General features: G+C 57.3%; 1 protein-coding gene across 1 annotated transcript in view; it reads left to right on the top strand.

Moving 5' to 3' along the window:
* The first annotated feature begins 905 nt into the window (after window positions 1–905).
* DOCK6 (dedicator of cytokinesis 6) overlaps window positions 906–17,880 on the top strand; it is a 33,726-nt gene continuing 16,751 nt past the window's right edge. Inside the window, exons 1-20 of the mRNA XM_042782646.1 lie at window positions 906–943; window positions 1,149–1,215; window positions 1,310–1,459; window positions 2,334–2,414; window positions 2,504–2,657; window positions 3,009–3,136; window positions 3,249–3,342; window positions 3,716–3,878; window positions 7,177–7,294; window positions 7,363–7,433; window positions 7,764–7,902; window positions 8,016–8,117; window positions 8,715–8,801; window positions 9,196–9,427; window positions 9,696–9,863; window positions 10,729–10,892; window positions 11,348–11,452; window positions 14,311–14,403; window positions 14,657–14,752; window positions 15,371–15,511. Of these exons, the coding sequence (XP_042638580.1) occupies window positions 906–943; window positions 1,149–1,215; window positions 1,310–1,459; window positions 2,334–2,414; window positions 2,504–2,657; window positions 3,009–3,136; window positions 3,249–3,342; window positions 3,716–3,878; window positions 7,177–7,294; window positions 7,363–7,433; window positions 7,764–7,902; window positions 8,016–8,117; window positions 8,715–8,801; window positions 9,196–9,427; window positions 9,696–9,863; window positions 10,729–10,892; window positions 11,348–11,452; window positions 14,311–14,403; window positions 14,657–14,752; window positions 15,371–15,511 (2,391 nt within the window). The remainder of the gene's footprint in view (window positions 944–1,148; window positions 1,216–1,309; window positions 1,460–2,333; window positions 2,415–2,503; window positions 2,658–3,008; window positions 3,137–3,248; window positions 3,343–3,715; window positions 3,879–7,176; window positions 7,295–7,362; window positions 7,434–7,763; window positions 7,903–8,015; window positions 8,118–8,714; window positions 8,802–9,195; window positions 9,428–9,695; window positions 9,864–10,728; window positions 10,893–11,347; window positions 11,453–14,310; window positions 14,404–14,656; window positions 14,753–15,370; window positions 15,512–17,880) is intronic.

Raw genomic sequence — 17,880 nt, 5'->3', positions numbered from 1 at the left:
AGATTGAGCCCTGGCCTGTGGTGGCGCTTGAATCCACTGGTCACCCACTCTACTGCTGGGACCCAGGAAGGAGAAGGTATTGGTGACCCTGTGCTTGGTTTCCAGCTACCCACGCTCCCTCCATGTCAGCCCCGGGGGAGCAGCCGGAGTGCATGGGAACAGAGCTACACAGGATGTGCACTTGGACCTGAGCCCAGCCCTGCCCCTCCCCACCCTGAGTTCCTGCTGAACGGACAGGGGCAGGAAAGGGAGGCTCCGGTCTGGCCTCAAGCCTATGTGGGCCTCCTGTCCCGCGCATAAGGGTTGGGAACTGGCTCTTTGGACTCATCCAGCCATCCAGCAAGCACTTACTAAGCACCTACTGTGTACAACACACATAGCCATGTGATGGCCACACAGGGCAGTGATAGGAGAGGCAGTTGGGGTCCAAAGGAGGCTTCTGACCTAGCTGGGGGTGGGAGTCCTCCAGGGACAGCTTCCCTGGGAGGGGAGATGTCCAAGCTCAGACTGGAGGAGGAGGAGGAGCTGCGAGAGAGGAGAGGGGTGGGCACACTGAGTGGGAGCACGGCCCATCAGAGACTGGGAAACCTGTGTTTGGGCCACTAGACCATCTGCAGAAGGGAAAATGAGGCAAGAGGCAGGCTGGCTGGGCCACACAGGATTTTGTCCTCAGGGCAGTTGGGGCCTCAGGTTTCTAGGTGCTTCCTTAGTAGATCCATGGTGGCCAGGGGACAGCAAGGCAGAGCACAACAGGCAGGTGGTTTCAGTGGCCTTTCGGGCAAGTGGGGATGGGACTCGCCCTGGTGGCAATGATGACGTGGCCAAAGGGTCCAGAGAGGGGTGACAAAAGGCCCAGGAGTTGAGAGTTTCAAGATGGAGGGATGATTGTACCAAAAGCCGCCTGTATGTCAGCTGAACAAGAGCCGAGGCTGGGGGGCTCTGTGTGAGTTACTAAGTTGGGAGGACCTCTCAGTGCCTCAGTGTCTCTGTTTGCAAAGCCCATAGATGGTGGTTCCCTGTGGCCTGGCAGGAATCATAAGCCCTCACAATGTACCAGGGCCAGGCTGAGGCCTCAGAGGGAGCAGGGAGTGTGGGCTGCAGAGGTTTTCGGGGAGCCTCTGTCAGAGAGCACCCCCATTCAACCACAGGTTTGAGATTGAAATTGAGCCCATCTTTGGGATCTTGGCCCTGTACGACGTGCGGGAGAAAAAGAAGGTAGGAGACCCTTTTCTTCCCCCTGCTCCTTCTCATCCTTGGGTGGCTGTGGGCTAACTGGAGGTGGCAGTCCAGCTACGTCTCTTTCCTCTAGATCTCAGAGAACTTCTACTTCGACCTGAACTCAGACTCCATGAAGGGACTGCTGCGGGCACATGGTACCCACCCTGCCATCTCCACCCTGGCCCGCTCTGCCATCTTCTCTGTGACCTACCCCTCTCCTGACATCTTCCTGGTCATAAAGGTACCCGTGGCACTGGGCAAGGGGGTGACGAGCAGGCGTACCACAGGCACAGGCCTCACTCTTCCTGGAACAAGACAGACGTCACCAGGAAGGGTGATGGGGCAGAGTGGACACAGGCAGCAGGGGGAGCCCCGAGGAGGCCCCTGAGCCAGCCCAAGTGGGGAGAAATCACTGAGGCCTTCCATGCAGAGGTGACAGCTGAGCTGAGACCATGGGGGAAGGGCACAGCCTGGGGCAAAGGGCCCCTGGGCATGTGTAGCAGCCCAGTAGCGCCAGGAGGCCAGCAAGATGCTGTTGGTCTTGAACAAATGTTTAAAATGTTTCTTTTCTAAATTGAGAGTTTTCCAGTTATCGGGAGGAGAGACCTAGTTGGCACACTGGGTTGGGATTTTCTATTTCCAGGAGTGAGCTCAAATTTCCTTTCCCAAAATGTTCAATTAGGTTACAGTCGTGAAGCAGATTAAGCAGCCACAGTCAGGTGCCGGTCAAGGTCACAGGGGTTCCCACTTGTCCTCACAGCATCTCGGGACATGGGATGACTGTGGCCTACATTTTGCAAATGGAGAGACTGAGGCACAGAGGGGGTCCAGGGTCCCATAGCCCCTGAACGGTCAGGATTATAACCCAGGCCCTCTGGCTCAGAGCATGGCCTTGGAGCAAGTTCTGTTGACACCCAAAACAAAAATGTAAATGTAGGGAAATCTTGCCAGTGAAAGATGGGCTTGAGTATGGGGCTTGGGGCAGCATGCAGGGGTGGGGAGGGCTTGATCCAGGGGGCAGCATGGGCCATGGGAGGTCTGGAGCAGGGGCCTAGGGGGTTCGGGAGGCTGGAGGCCTGGGGTCCGGCAATGCCTTACTCGGCACTTGCCCGCAGCTGGAAAAGGTGCTGCAGCAGGGCGACATCAGTGAGTGCTGTGAGCCCTACATGGTGCTGAAGGAGGCGGATGCGGCCAAAGTGAGTCAGCGCGACGGAGCTGGGCTGGGCCGGGGCCGGGTGGGCACTGCATGGGGCCGGGCACTGAGCTGTTGGGTGTTCTCCCACAGAACAAGGAGAAGCTGGAGAAGCTGCGGCTGGCAGCCGAGCAGTTCTGTACCCGCCTAGGCCGCTACCGCATGCCCTTTGCCTGGACAGCCGTGCACCTGGCCAACATCGTGAGCAGCGCCGGGCAGCTGGACCGGGACTCGGACTCTGAGGGCGGTGAGGAGGCGGGCAGGCTGATGGGGGAGCCCAAGTCCACTGACAACTGGCGACCCCACGTGTGTCAGAGAACTGTGCTGTGTAGGGTTTTCAGTGGCTGATCTTTTGGGAGTAGTTTGCCAGGCCTTTCTTCTGAGGTGCCTCTGGGTGCATGTGAACCACCAGCCTTTCAATTAGCAGCCAACCATGTTAACTGTTTGCATCCCTGGGACTCCCTAATGCCATAGCAACTGGGGGAGGGGAAGCGGCACCCTCTGCTGGCCACACTCGGTACAAGGCCTGAGTCTCCACAGCTTTGACCTTCCCTGTCTCTGTCTCTCTTCTGCCGTTCTCTGACACTGTCACCCCTAGAGCGCCGACCTGCCTGGACTGACCGCCGCCGTCGGGGACCCCAGGACCGAGTGAATAGTGGGGATGACGCCTGCAGCTTCTCTGCCTTCCGCCCAGCCACACTAACTGTCACCAACTTCTTTAAACAGGTATTGTGGCTGTGGGAGGTGGCTGGAGGACATCCAGAGACCACCATGGCTCCTTTCTGTCCCGGGGACCCCCAGCCCCTCACCCTGGCTCACAAGGGTGGGCCGTGTGCAGGAGGCCGAACGGCTGAGCGACGAGGACCTGTTCAAGTTTCTGGCAGACATGCGACGTCCGTCTTCCCTGCTACGGCGCCTGAGACCCGTGACTGGTGCGTGGGGCTCCATAAATAAGAGCATGGCTCTCACAGTCACTCAACAAGCACTCATTACAGTAGCAGGCAAGGGACCCAGTGGTGACTGTGACAGACAAGTCCTTGACCTCAGGGTGTTGGCCTTCCAGTGGGGCCACAAACAAGCAGAATAGTAGAGACGGTGTGGGACTGAGTGTGTCCCAAAAGCGGAGCTGGTGAAATGTGGAGTGAGAGAGGAGTAAGGAAGACAGCTAGGATTTGGAAGGTTGGAGCCACCACCAGGTCACTGTGGGAGACTAAGAACACTCATCCCACAACCACCAGGGTAGGGTCCAGCCATGAGGCCCACTCCAGGGTCCCAGGTTGGTGCCAACTGGCTGCGCCTCCCCAGCCCAGCTCAAGATCGACATCTCTCCGGCCCCCGAGAGTCCCCACTTCTGTCTTTCCCCGGAGCTGCTCCAAGTCAAGCCCTACCCAGACCCTCGGGGCCGGCCCACCAAGGAGATGCTGGAGTTCCCAGCCCGTGAAGTCTACGCCCCCCACACCAGCTACAGGTACAGCCCTGGGCCAGCTGGACCCTCGAATTAGGCACCCAGGCACAAGCTGGGTGGGGTCCCTCTCTCCAGACACGCGGACACCCAGGTCAACACCACTGCTCTGCTTTAATGGGCTTGTGTGGCCATCAAGGGGCACATGTCATTCTGCTACCCTCCCTGGTGGCGCTGTGTCTGCTGCCTGTGACCCCTCCTGTTTCCATCTCTCTGGCTGGAAGCAGGGCCTGGCGCCCTGGCCAACCCCAGCAGACAGGCAATGCCTCCCTGCACGGGGGCTGCGTGGAGCCGTGGAAACATCCTGGCTGCGTGTCTGGTTCTCAGTTCGGCCCAAGCAGTCTCAGGCTGGGAGCGCTGCTGTGTGGAGTCTGGGGAGGGAAAGGTGGTTCAGCCAAGCGAAGTGGCCCTGTCCTGCTGCCCTGTGCACCCAGCCCCTGCCAGGCAGCCCCACCAGGCAGCCCCCACAGACTTACCGCTCCTGGATCTGTCTCAGCCTTTGCTGGTGTGTCACCATCTCCTGCCTCTGTCGCTGCACGTGCCCCGCGAGGGTCCACACAACATGACTCTGCTCGTCAGCACGGGCCTGCAGGGACGGGACAGAAACCTCAGCTGGGGCCGCCTTACCTCTCTCGTCCCTACTCTGCTCAAGCCAAAAACCAAACCCATTACCATCAAGTCAATTCCAACTCACAGTGACCCTACAGGACAGAGTAGAACCGCCTCATAGGGTTTCCTAGGCCGTAAATCTTCACAGAAATGGACTGCCTCATCTTTCCCCTGTGGAGCAGCTGGTGGATCCAAACTGCTGACCTTTCAGTTAGCAGCCGAGTGCTTAGCCACTGCGCCACCAGGGGCTCCAGCTACCACCCCACTCGGTCTTCCCCCTTGCAGCTGTGTGACTCAGCAAGTCATGACCCTGTGGCCTCAGCTCCCCATCTGTTAAAGAAACTCACTGCCATTGAGTCAATTCCAACTCATAGCAACCCCCATTGGGTTTCCAAAGCTGTAAATCTTTACAGAAATAGATTGCCCCTTCTTCCTTCCACGGAGCAGCTGGTGGGTTTGAACCGCCAACCATTCGGATAGCAGTCAAGTGCCTTAGGCACTGCACCACCAGAGCTCCTTCCCTGTCTATAAAGTGAGGATAGAATAGCGCTCCCCTCATGGGGTTGTGAGGATCATAGGGGTTGTTAAAGGGCTTGATCCTTATGGGGCACTCAGTAAATGTTACCAGTTACTCTAATCGGTATATACAGACTGCCTGCCGTCCCAGGCTGACTGTTTTATCCACACTTGAGTCCCTGGCTCTGCTTTGAAACATCAGTTATTGCCTTTACTTGGAAACTGAGGCACCTAAAAGAAGGTGGGTTTTGCCCAGAGCCACATAGGGTAGAGGCCATGGAGCTAGGAGGCTGACCTAGAGCTCTCTAGGACTCTAGGTTCAAAGGCAAGTTCTGGCCAGGAATTGAGGTCTCAACCCCCCCAGGGCTGCGAACCCCTTACCTTTAAGGCCTCAAATTCATGGTGGGCCCGGCCCAGCCGGGCGCCCTGCAGCTGGGCCTGTAGCTGCCGTACTCTGTCCCGTAGCACCTGCTGTCTCTGGGCTACCTCTCCCAGCACCTGTGCCATGGCTTCAGCCTGCAGCTGCAGAGCGTTCTCCTCCGTCTGCTCAACAGATGGGAGCACGTGAGGTGGATGGCCAGCTTGTGTCTTTGCCCAGGACTTAACTGACTTTAGCAGTGAAAATCCCACATCCCAGGAACTCCCCTCAGCCCTGGGCAAACTGGGATGGTTGGTTACCATAGACTCCACTGCAGACTCCTACCCACCCACAGTGTCCCAGCTATAGTGCCCACCTGTATCTCCAAGAGGCTTGTGTGCAGTCCCTGGGCCTCGGCCCGTCCCTGGCTGACTTCCTGCTTCAGGAGTCCCAGTGCGTGGTCATAGAGGCTCAGGCTGTGCCTGGCCTCTGTCAGCTGTGTCTCTGTGGTCTTGTACACACCGTTGAGGGCCTGGCCCAGCTGCAGGGCTCCATGGAAGAGCAAGGTCAGTTCTTCATGCTGTGCTGGCTCGGGGCTGCCCACGGGGGCTGCTAGGATAGGCCAGGCAGCCGTTGCTAGCGTCCACAGCAGGCACAGAGCGAGCATGGGCATGGCTGAGGGTCTGGGGCAGTGCCACAGTGCCACTGCCGCTCCCTTTTATGCCCTGACCCTCCCCCTCCTCCCAGTAACCCTCAGTCAATCGTTAACTGGTCCGGCTGGGGACCCCATATTGTGCAAGCAGCTGGTGGTGGCGCGACCATTGCATCAGGCGAGCGCACAGCCGGACCATGTTAGGATCACGCTGCCAGGGGCTCCGGGCCAGCTGGCGGTAGGTCACAGGGCAAGGAGGGCCCAGTTTCAAACTCACACTGGGGGACCCTGTGGCTGAGCCTGTTTCCCCACCTGTTGATAAGCATGCGACAACAGTAATGGTAACTGTAAGGCAGTTATAAGCACCAACTGTTTGCCCAGGGTTGTTCTAACCTTCATCACTGTGTCTGCTCTCTTCACATTCGGGGACACCAGGGCCTCTGTAAACCTAACCAGCAGCCAGGGAGGGCATGCAGGTGGCTGAGACTCACTAGAGGCTACCCTGCCTGACCCCAGGCCAACGGTGTGCTCCGAATGAGTGCCATTCACTCAGTGGGTGACCCCATCTGTGAGATGGAGGAGCCTGCTATGGGTGTGAATAGGAAATGAATGATTTCTAGTCGAATGCTTAGAACACAGCAGGCGCCACATAAGTGTTGGTTGCGATGATTTTGTTGTTTAGCCCCATCCATGGTGGTCCAGAGCTGGGCTGGAAGGGTCCATGTCTCCATCAAGGGAAATTGAGGCGCAGAGGGAGGCTGCCCTGGGGGGTGGGAGGCAGGACTCTGATTCTAGCCCCTCTCTCTGACTCCCAGTCCTGGGAAGGCCAGATAGCCCTAGGGCTTGCTTCTCGGGGAGGGTGGTCAGGCCTCTGGGGCCTGATGAGGGGCAGGTCAGCTCGCGTGAGGCTCAGGGCTGACTGCTGGTCACCTGGACCACCTTCCTGGAACTTGGTCCTGGTGGCTGTTCCTTATCTGTCTGTCATCTGCCCCCCTGTGCCCATCAGAGCTCTTCTGGGTGCTCATCTGCCCTACCCTTTGCCAGTCATGTGTCCTGGCCCCCCATGCCCCCGCTGCCTGGCACACTCTCTCCGATCCTTTGTGTCCTGCCGCTTGCCGTACCCTGGTGGGGGCCACACATACCCTGTGACACCTCCCCACTACCTGCAGGAACCTGCTCTACGTCTACCCACACAGCCTTAACTTCAGCAGCCGCCAGGGCTCCGTGCGCAATCTCGCCGTGCGTGTGCAGTACATGGCGGGCGAGGACCCCAGCCAGGCCCTACCGGTCAGTGGCTGTGCCCGGGCGGTGGGGGCGGGGGTCCCCGGCGGGCCACTCATGACCTGCTCCTCCAGGTCATCTTCGGCAAGTCCAGCTGCAGTGAGTTCGTCCGTGAGGCCTTCACACCGGTGGTCTACCACAACAAGTGTGTGGGTGCCGGGCAGGGGGGCTGAGGGGCCTGGGCAGTAATGGGGCCAGGGTGGCAGAGTGTGGGGAGCCCTGATGGAACTAGAACCGGTGGGAATGGGGGAGACAGTGCTAGTAGGGGATCAGTGGCTGTGGCACTTGGCACTGGACAGTGCTGTGGGAGAGCTGAGAGCTATAGGCCTAGGAGCACAAATGAGGGGGGACCCTGAGAGCAGACAGTAGGGGCACTGGGGCCTGGCCACACTAAGGGGACAGTGTGTGGGAGGTTTGGGGGCTGGACACCGGGGATTCCAGTCCCCAGCAGAGCCTACGCACCCGGCCTGGACAGGTCCCCCGAGTTCTATGAGGAATTCAAGCTGCGCCTTCCCGCCTGCGTGACGGAAAACCACCACCTGCTCTTCACCTTCTACCACATCAGCTGCCAGCCTCGGCCTGGCACAGCCCTGGAGACGCCCGTGGGCTTCACTGTGAGCCCCCTGCCCCCGGCCCAGCCCGTTCTGAGCTGACCTCCGCCCAGTCCCTGCTCTGTCCCCAGCCCGCCTAGCCTGGCCTGGCCTGAGCTGAGCCTGCCTCTCCCCAGTGGATCCCGCTGCTGCAACACGGCCGCCTGAGGACGGGCCCCTTCTGCCTGCCTGTGTCTGTGGAGCGGCCCCCACCCAGCTACTCCGTGCTCACCCCTGACGTACGTACCTGAGCCCCTGCACTCAACCCACCGACCCCCCATCATGCTTTCAGATCTCCTGCCTCACGTCCCACCTTCCTTCTGCTAATGCCCCTGGGAGACTTACTGCTCCCCTGTTAGTGTTTCCGGGGCCCTGCCAAGCTCGTCACTCCCATTAATGCCCCTGTGTGTCCTACTGCCCCCAGTAGTGTCCCTTCCTGTTCCCCAGCTAGCCCTGCGTTATTCACCTCTCTCTGTCTGCATTGACATGCCCTTGCCTCTCCACCCCACCTTCCCTTCCCTCGAGGTCACTGTCTCATTCGTCCTTCCAGGGCCTGAGCCAACCTTCTCACCCCACTTCTTGCTGCACCCCTTCCTGCCCTCTTGTTACACGTCTGACTAACACTCCCTGTGTATCTCCTCTCTGTTCATTGTCCCCATGGGCATCCCAGGCTTCCAACCTGCCCAGTGGACCCCATTAGTGTTTGCTCCCCATGTGCCCCCTCTCTGGGCTGCTCCCTCAGGCTGGGCCAGTGTCGCAATGGCTGGGGCTGTCGGTGTGCCCAGTGTGTGGGGGTGGGGGCAGGCCGGCGCCCACTCAGTACCTCCCTCCCACAGGTGGCGCTGCCGGGCATGCGCTGGGTGGATGGCCACAAGGGCGTGTTCAGCGTGGAGCTCACGGCTGTATCCTCTGTGCACCCCCAGGTATGGGGGGCAGGGACCCAGGAATCCTGCCCTGCTCCCTTCCTTGTCTGTCCTGGGATTGGGCAACAGTTCCTGCTGGCCGGTGAAGCCTGGCCTCAGGTTGTGGACGTGACTGTGGTCAGCCTGGCCTGGGCGCTCAGGGAAGCTGCTGACTCAGGCGGGGGCAGCAGTGCCAGTGGCCACCTTAGCTGGGGCCTTAGGCCTTCCCATGGTCACCTAGTCCATTTGTCCCTCTCACTCATCCTCTCTCCTTCCTTCCTCTCATACTATCCCTTTGCTCACTGGTCCCCCTGTCATGCCCATTCGTTTGTGGGGCCTCTGCCCACAAACACTCCCCAAGCCCCGCCTACACCGGAGTCCTGGCCCTGCCCTGCTCACCCCAGCCCACCCCCAGGACCCTCATCTGGACAAGTTCTTCACGCTGGTGCACGTGCTGGAGGAGGGGGCTTTCCCGTTCCGCCTCAAGGACGTAGTGCTAAGTGAGGGCACCGTGGAGCAGGAGCTGCGTGCCAGCCTCGCGGCACTGCGCCTCGCCAGCCCCGAGCCCCTCGTCGCCTTCTCCCACCACGTGCTAGACAAGCTCGTGCGGCTGGTTGTGCGGCCCCCCATCATTGGCGGCCAGATCGGTGAGCCCAGTGTGGCCTCAGTTTCCCCATCTGGAAAACAGCCCCTTTGTCCTCTGGTCTTGGGTGACTTCCCATAGCCCTTTATCTCTCTGGCCTCAGTTTCCCCATCTGGAAAATGGCCCCCTCAGTCTCCTGGGCCCAGAGCGGGTCCCGTGTGATCCCTTGATGGCCACATGACCTCTCATTGCCCGTATTTCTTTCTCTGGGAGATGGATGGGGAGGTAGGAACCCTTTGACCTTAGAACTCAACCTCTGCTCTGCCCAACAGTGAACCTGGGCCGTGGTGCCTTCGAAGCGATGGCCCATGTAGTCAGCCTTGTCCACCGTAGCCTGGAGGCTGCCCAGGATGCCCGTGGTCACTGTCCACTGCTCACTGCCTATGTGTACTATGCCTTCCGGTTGCCTGGCACCGAGCCCAGCCCCCTGAGCGGTGAGTGTTCATGGGAGACTGGGGTGGGGGCAGGAAATATCTAGGAGAAGTGCACCCTATGCAGCAGGAACAGCGTGTGCAAAGGCCCCGAGGCTGCACAGGCCTTGGCTTATTTGGGCTGCTTGCAAGAGAGACAGTTTCACCTGCTTTTGTCCCACCCACAGGGGTGTAGTCTCTGTATGTTCGACTGACAGATAACTTAGCTAGTCAGCAAGCATCTTAGGTAGTTTGGAGCAGGGACTCAAACTGCACTGCCTAGATTTAAATCTCGCCTGTGCCTTCTATGACCCTGGGCAAGTGTGTCACCTCTGGGCATTTGTATCCTATTTGTAAAATGGGATAATAATACCAAACAGTTGGAGTCAAGTTGATTGCAACTCATGGTGACCTCCTGTGTGTCAGTAGAGCGGTGCTCCGTAGGGCTTTCAGTAGCTAATAGTTTAGAAGATCACCAGGTCTTTCTTCCATGTCTCTGGGTCAATGCAAACCTCCAACCTTTCAGTTAGTGGCCAAGCATTTAACCATTTGTGCCCCCTCATGAGGATGCCGGTAATAGTAAATGACACGATAACCCATGTAAAATGCTTGGCACACGGTGAGCACTCAGTAAAGCTGCACTGTTTTTATTTGCCAAATAATTCATAATGACCACTCAGCCCCAGGGGCACTAACTGTGTGTCCGCCGCTGTTCTCAGCATCTCAGTTTCTCCAGAATCCCTACGAGGTGGCAGCCATGGTCACACCCATTTAGGAGGTGAGGAAGCTGGAGGTCAGAGAAAGAAAGTGACTTTGCCAATAGTGGCCAAATGGGAAGGAGCTGGGACGCAGCAGCCTGGATTGGTGGTGGTTGACCATGGTCTTCCCTCTCCAGGGGCCCCTCTAGTGACCGTGCAGCCTGCCACGCTGGCCCGCTGCCCTGGCCGCCCTGCCAGCTTCTACCTGGCCCGCTCTAAGAGCATCAGCAGCAGCAATCCCGACCTGGCTGGTGCCCCTGGCTCTGTGGACGATGAGGTCTCTCGCATCCTGGCCAGCAAGGTAGGACAAGAAAGGAGCCCTGGAAGCTCAGCCTCTGTGGCCGTGGCTGCCACCTGGGCAGGTGGCTGATACTACTGTTGGCAGGAGAGTGGAGAAGGCCTCCCATCAGAGAGAACAGCATCCACCAAGGCTGGACACTGGGCAGAGGGATGGCTCTGGCTGTCATGGGGTAGAGGCCTGGGACTTTGCACTGGGCTCTCTGCCTGCAGCTGCCCCAGGGTGGATGGTGGGTGCTTGGCATGGTGTAAAAGAACACAGTGTGTGCTTGGTGCAGCAGGTGCATACACACGTGCATCTCATGCACACCTGTATGCGTGTATCCTGTGCACATATGTACGTGCACATTTTCCAGGGTGGCACATAGGTTTCTAGGAGGGCTCATGGGGGATCTGTGCTTGGTGTTTTATGCTGGGCCCCCCGCCTGTGGATTCTGCCACTTCTCCGTGTATCTCCAGGGCATCGACCGCTCACACTCCTGGGTGAATTCTGCTTATGCTCCAGGGGGCAGCAAGGCCGTGCTGCGGCGGGCACCCCCTTATTGCGGGGCTGATCCCAGACAGGTGCCCCTCTGTCCCTGCCCTGCACGTGTATAAGCATGAGCCCTTCCCACCTCCCCCCTGCTGTGCCAACTAACCTGGGGGGCTGCCTGCAGGAGGCGTGGGCCTTCTTGCTTCTGAAACTGTGGAGTCTATTATAGGCCTCACAGAGTCATCTGAACTAGCCTCTTGCTATCACGCATGAACTCAGGCAGCAATAGGAGGGTTGGGTGATATGCAAATAGCATGCAAATGAGGCACAAATCTCCTCCCCTCCAGCCTCACATACCAGCCCCCCACCTGCATGACCCGTTCCTATCCCTTAATCCACGGCCCTAAAAGCCGTACCTCTGCTCAGGGGCCTCTCAACTGCCCCTCTGGCTCAAGGCAACCTGACTGGCATCCAGAAGGTAGAACTGAGCCTCTGGAGTCCCCTACTTTAGACAGAGAGACCCTGTGGGCAGTTCTGCTACCCTGCCCCTTCCCAGGCACGTGCTGTGAGGAGGGGTCTCTTCAGTCAGATCTGGGTTCCAGTCCTAGCTTTCCTGCCCCAGACAAGTGGCCACCCTTCACTGAGCCTCTGCTGTCCATCAGGTTCTCACGGCCAGTTTTTTCAGAAGTAGATTCCCAGGCCCTCCTTCCTAGTCTCTCTGACTGGAAGCTCTACTGAAACCTCTACCCTGGGTGACCCTGCTGGTATTTGAAATACCGGTAGCAGAGCTTCTGGTATCACAGTAAGGTGCCATAGTACAACAGATGGACAGACAAATGGTGGATGACACCTTAACATAAAGAAAACCAACATCCTCACAACTGGACCAATAAGCAGCATCATGATAAAAGAGAAAAGATTAAAGTTGTCAAGGATTTCATTTTACTTGTACCTACAATCAATGCCCATGGAAGCAGCAGTCAAGAAATCAGATGATGTATTGCATTAGGCAAATTTGTTGCAAAAGACCTCATAAAGTGTTAAAGAGGAACAATGTTACTTTGAAGACTAACTTCGTGTGCCTAACCTCAGCCACAGTATTTTCAATAGCCTCATATGCATGTGAGAGCTAGAGAGCGAATAAGGAAGACCACAGAAGAACTGATGCATTTGAACTCTAGTGTTGGCAAAGAATATCGAACGTACCGTGGACTGCTATTAAGAACCAATAAATCTTGTCTTAGAAGAAGTACAGCCAGAATGCTCCTTAGAAACAAGGATGGTGAGACTTCATCTTACATACTTAGAACATGTGATCAGGAGAGACCAGTTCCTGGAGAAGGCTATCATGCTTGGAAAAGTAGAGGGTCAACGGAAAAGAGGACCCTCGATGACATGGACTGACACAATGGCTGCAACAGTGGGCCCAAGCACAGCAGTGATTGTGGGGTCGGTGCGGGACCAGGCGGTGTTTCGTTCTGTTGTGCGTGGGGTTGCTGTGAGTTGGAAGTGACTCGACAGCACCTAACACAACGATACCGCTGAGCCTCAGTTTCCTCATATAAGGTCAAAGGAGGGTCCCACTCTGAATTTTCAGAGGTAAAGATTCAAAGTGATCAGCCTGAGGGCCCTAGCCTAGGAGACAGTCAGGGTGCGGCACAGGCAGGGTCTGGGTGTGAGGCTCAGCCTGTCCCCTGAGTGGCTGGCAGGTCAGGGAAATAGATAGGGACCGGGCCGCATACAAGAGTCTAATTGCACTATATGCAAAGTGTGCTGAAGGCAACAGCAGGATGGGGATCAGCCTTGCAGTAGTCAGAGAGGCCTCTCTCAGAAGGTGACGTTTGAGCTAATACCCGGAGGTGACTAGAGCTGGCCGGGGGAGGAACGTGCTGCAGGCAGAGGTGGCATTCGTGCAGAGGTGGGGCCACGCTCGGTGAGCCCTCTCCAGGGAGACCCCCGCGGGGCGTGGTCTGCCTGCTCACTTGGTCCCGGTGACCTGCACCCTCCAGCAGGCCCTGGGGACAACTAACAGCATGGTCAGAGGGGACCTGTGGACCTTCCTCTCCAGGAATTGCTGAAAGTCTGTGTTCGTGGGCTCTGGCCCCAGCATTTTTAACAAGACTGCCCCCGACACCCTTAGTTCCCTGAGGGGGCCCTGGGGCTTTGCAGAGCAATTAAGAGGCGACAAGGTGGGGAGGATGTGGGCATCCCAGGCAGGAGGTGTCATGGAGGGTGAGGAGAGAAGGGAGAAGTTTGGGCCCCACACCATTTCACAGATGGGGACACTGAGGCTGGCGAGGCCTAAAGCAAGGCTGGAGCAGGGCCAGGCCTGGAACCTGGGACTCTCGGCCGCTCCTACTGCCTCATCTCTGTCTCACCTCCTCTGTGGGCCTTCCTTCCTGTCTTCCCCCTCTGTCTGCATTCGTCCTCTGCTGTAAACCCACTGACTCGCCCACACACTCCTGCCATCTGCACAGGCCACCTCCTTCGCCTGCCCCCTGCCCTTTTTGCCTGTCCTTTCCGGTCTCCTCCATGTCCTCCTCCTCCGTGCCCCTCCTCTCTTCTATCTTCTTATCTCCTGCATCACACTCCTTCCTTCTCTCCTCACACTCATCTTTACTAACACTTTCCTCTCACCACACCCTTTTCTTCCTTCCACACCTCCGTCCATAGCCCCACGACCCTATCCATGTCCCTACAACCTTGACCACACCCACAAATCTCCAGCCACACACGTCTTTCCTCCTCCGTCCGTACCCACAGGCCTCCGTTCCTCCACCCCCAGGCACCGGTCTTCTTTTGTCCACACACATACATCTCCTCTCCTCCATCCACACTACTGGTCTCCCCTCTTCTGTCTACGTAGACATCTCTCCCCTGTTCCTGCACCACCTTCACCCACACTAACCCCTCCTCGCCATCCCGTCCTCTTCATCCCATCCCATCATAGGCCATCAACTGCAACTCTAGCCGAGCTTCCTCTTACCTCGTGGGCTCCTCCTCAGCCCCGCCAGCCTCTCAGCCAAGACCCACTGTGCAGAAGGTAGTGGGGCAGGGGTTGGGTGGGTGATTCGGTTTTTGCCCGGCCCCCCGCCAAGGGGATCCGGACCTCCCCACCCACAGCCCGGCTGGGTCTGGAGAGCCAGAGAGGGAGGGGACAGCATTTCCCTGTGCTCCTTCCTTCCCGCATGCTGCCCCTGCTCTAACCCCAGGCCCTCCGCTGTACCCTCCCCATCATGTCCTCTGGAGGGGGTAGGGCTTCTCGGCTGGTGGGTGATCTCTCCTCCCACCCCCAGCTGCTTCATGAGGAGCTGGCTCTGCAGTGGGTGGTCAGTGGCAGTGCCGTCCGCGAGGCAGTTCTGCAGCACGCCTGGTTCTTCTTCCAGCTCATGGTGAGACACCCCTCCCCACCTGGCTGCCAGACAGTGAGAGAGAGGCCCCCAAGGGGAGGACAACTCGGCAAGAGAGGCCCCTGAGATTGTACCTGCAACCCCCTCCATGCATTCCCCACGAGATTGTCTGGCGAGAGAGACCTTGGCCCACAGAGGAGACCCCTGCTCCAAGAGATAGCCCTTGTGATCAGTTGCAAGAACCTACCCCCAAAACTCTTCAAGAGGTGGCCTTGAAAGACCCTTCCCCACAGGAAAACATACTGCAGGCCCTGCCCCAGAGCCTGCTGGCCATACCCCCACCATATTTTCACTGGCCTGTAGCTCCACCCTCTGTCCTGCCTACAGACTTCACCCACAGGCCTGCTCTAGCCCCACCCCTCACTGCTGTCTAGGACCCTTTCAGGCCCCTCCCAGGACTGTCTCAAGCCCCACCCACAGATCACAAGACCTGCCCTCAGGCCCCGCCCACAACTCCAGGCCCCACCCATAGCCCTTAGCCACTGTGCTCAAGCTCCACCCCAGACCTCCCATACCCACCTTTAGCGTACCCACCTGGCTGCTAAAGCCACTCTCAGCCCCTCAAGCCCTCTACCCTGGCCCTCTCCACCCCTCCCCCAGGTGAAGAGCATGGCCCTGCACCTGCTTCTGGGCCAGCGGATGGACACGCCCCGCAAGCTGCGTTTTCCCAGTCGGTTCCTGGATGACATCATGGCTCTGGTGGGCTCTGTGGGCCTGGAGGTGATAACCCGCTGCCATAAGGTGAGGGGTCTGGAGCCTACGTAGGAGGCGGGGTCTAGGGGAGGATGGAGATCCTGCCAGGCCTGGGTTCCAGTCCTGCCCTGTGCCTCCTGGCTGCTGGGTGGATCTGTTCATTCAGCATCTGTTTCTTGAGCACCTACTGTGTACACCGCCGTGTTGGGTGCTTGCGACAAGCAGTCCATGTGGAGCTGACTTTGAGGGGGACACCTGCAGGAGATGAGGCAAGAGCCTCATCTGGGGGAAGAGCACCCTAGCCAGGGGGAGCAGCAAGTACAAGGGCCCTGAGGTAGGTGGGGCTGGGCCTGGGCTGGTCAGTGAGGAGGCGAGCCTGGCTGCAGTGGACTGAGCGGGGTGGGGCGAGGGAGGAGGGGAGGGCGCAGGGCAGATCCATTTGCCCTCAGCACAGTGCCAGTATACAGCAAGTGCTCAGTAAGTGGATGTTGATGATCTGAGACTCTGCCCTTGTCTAGGCCCTGCTTCACCAACTCCATACCCACAGGGCCTCTTGTTGTTGTTAGTGCTGTGAGTTGATTCTGGCTTGTGATGACCCATGTGTGCAGAGTACAACTGCTCCATAGGGTTTTCAAGATTATAACCTTTTAGAAGCAGAACACCAGGCCTCTCTTCCCAGGTCCCTCCAGGTGGGTTTGAACCACCTACCTCTCAGATAGTGGCTCAGTCATTAACCGTTTGTGCTACCCAGGGAGACCTCCCCAGGACCTAGGTAGGCAATAATGATGCTAGAACTACTGCTAATAGTAATAATAGTGAGCATTTATTGAGTACTTCCTGTATGTCTAAGCACATTAGATGGATTACATCACTAAATTTTCCTAACGAGGCCATGAAGTTCATTTTGTTGTAGTCGCCACTTTACTGATCAATGGAGGGTCAAAAAAGAGAAACCAAGGTAGAGCAAGACTGAGTAGGTTAATCTGATGCCACATGACTGGGAAGAGCCAGAACCCCATCCTTCAGCTCCAGAGCCCCCACCTTTACCACCGGCTTCAGTCAGGAGAGTGGGAGCCGTGTTGGACCAGAGGGCACATGCCCTATGGGTGAGCAGAAATACCCTGTGAGAGTACAGGTCTTCAGTGGCCAGAGTGTCTGATTTGTAATGAGAAATGGGGCTTCTGGATTTTGATGGGAACTTTCCAGATTTTTGAAATGCCGTGTGGGCAGCCAGCCTTTGCGCAATCCCACACGACCTCTGCTTTAGTCTCAAAGGCCTCGACCTTGTTTCTCTGGAAACTTCCCCCAAGGGCTCATGTTCCCAGGGGCTGACCCAGACTGTGAGGAAGCCACCCCCTAGAAAGGGCTGCAGGGAAGCACGTGGCCCGAATAATCATCGTCCTTGTAGCCGCTGGTGGGCCATCAGTGAGGGGCCCTGGCTGTTTCATTCATTCACTTGACATTTGTTAATCGCTGACTGTATCAGGATCCATACACAGGCAGACCTGGTTCCCACCCCTGTGGACTCAGAGTTGATGTGGGGTTTGCATTGTATTTCTTTGGGTTGCAGGAAACTGAGGGCCACTTAGACTAACTCAGGGAGTGGCTTAGGTCACAGAGTGGCTTGTGAGAGTGTGAGGGCAGGACAGGTGCCAGCCTCCTCACTGTTCCTTGCACTGGCCAGGCATATTCTTCTTCAGGGCCTTTGCACTTGCTGTTCTTCTACTCAGAATGCCTTGTTCCCCTTGGTTCTTTCTCATCCTTTGGGCTTTTTTTTTTTTTTTTCAATTTAACATACTTTTTTTTTTTTTTAATTTTTGTTATGATTTGGTTGAAAGTTTACAGAGCAAATTCATTTTCCATACAGCAGTTCATACACATTTTGTTTCATGACATTGGGCTGCAATTCTCCACAATGTAACAGCTCTCTTCCTGCTTCCTCCCTATAGTTACCTCTTCCCTGTGTCCTTCTTTCCAATGCATTCCTGCCCCCCATGCTACCTCCCTATGCAAACACTGCTTTGGGCCTTTCTTGAAGTATCACCCTGTTCAATTGTCCTTGAAGTATGTAGAACTATCGGGAATTCTTTTATTTGTTGTCTGTCTCCCCCACAAGAGTGAGCTTGTCTGTTGTGTTCACAGGGTGTAGTGCATAGTTTGTTGTTGTTGTTGTTAGGTGCTGTCGAGTTGGACCCGGCTCATAGCGATCCCTCCTTGGGTTTCCGAGGCAGTATTGCTCTGGAAGTAGATTGCCCAACCTTCCTTCTGAGGAGTGGCTGGTGGGTTTGAACCACCAGCCTTCTGGTTAGCAGTCAAGTGCCTTAGGTACTACACTACCAGAGCTCCTGTTCAGAGACACAGGCCCCTTCATATCACATACATTCTTACACACCTACTGGCACAGAAACACAGGGCCA

The sequence above is a fragment of the Orycteropus afer genome, unplaced genomic scaffold (genome assembly GCF_000298275.1).
Source record: "Orycteropus afer afer isolate SDZICR_OR568_19922 unplaced genomic scaffold, OryAfe1.0 scaffold00402, whole genome shotgun sequence".
NCBI classification, from domain to species: Eukaryota; Metazoa; Chordata; class Mammalia; order Tubulidentata; family Orycteropodidae; genus Orycteropus; species Orycteropus afer.
This window is presented reverse-complemented; position numbering and strand designations above follow the sequence as displayed.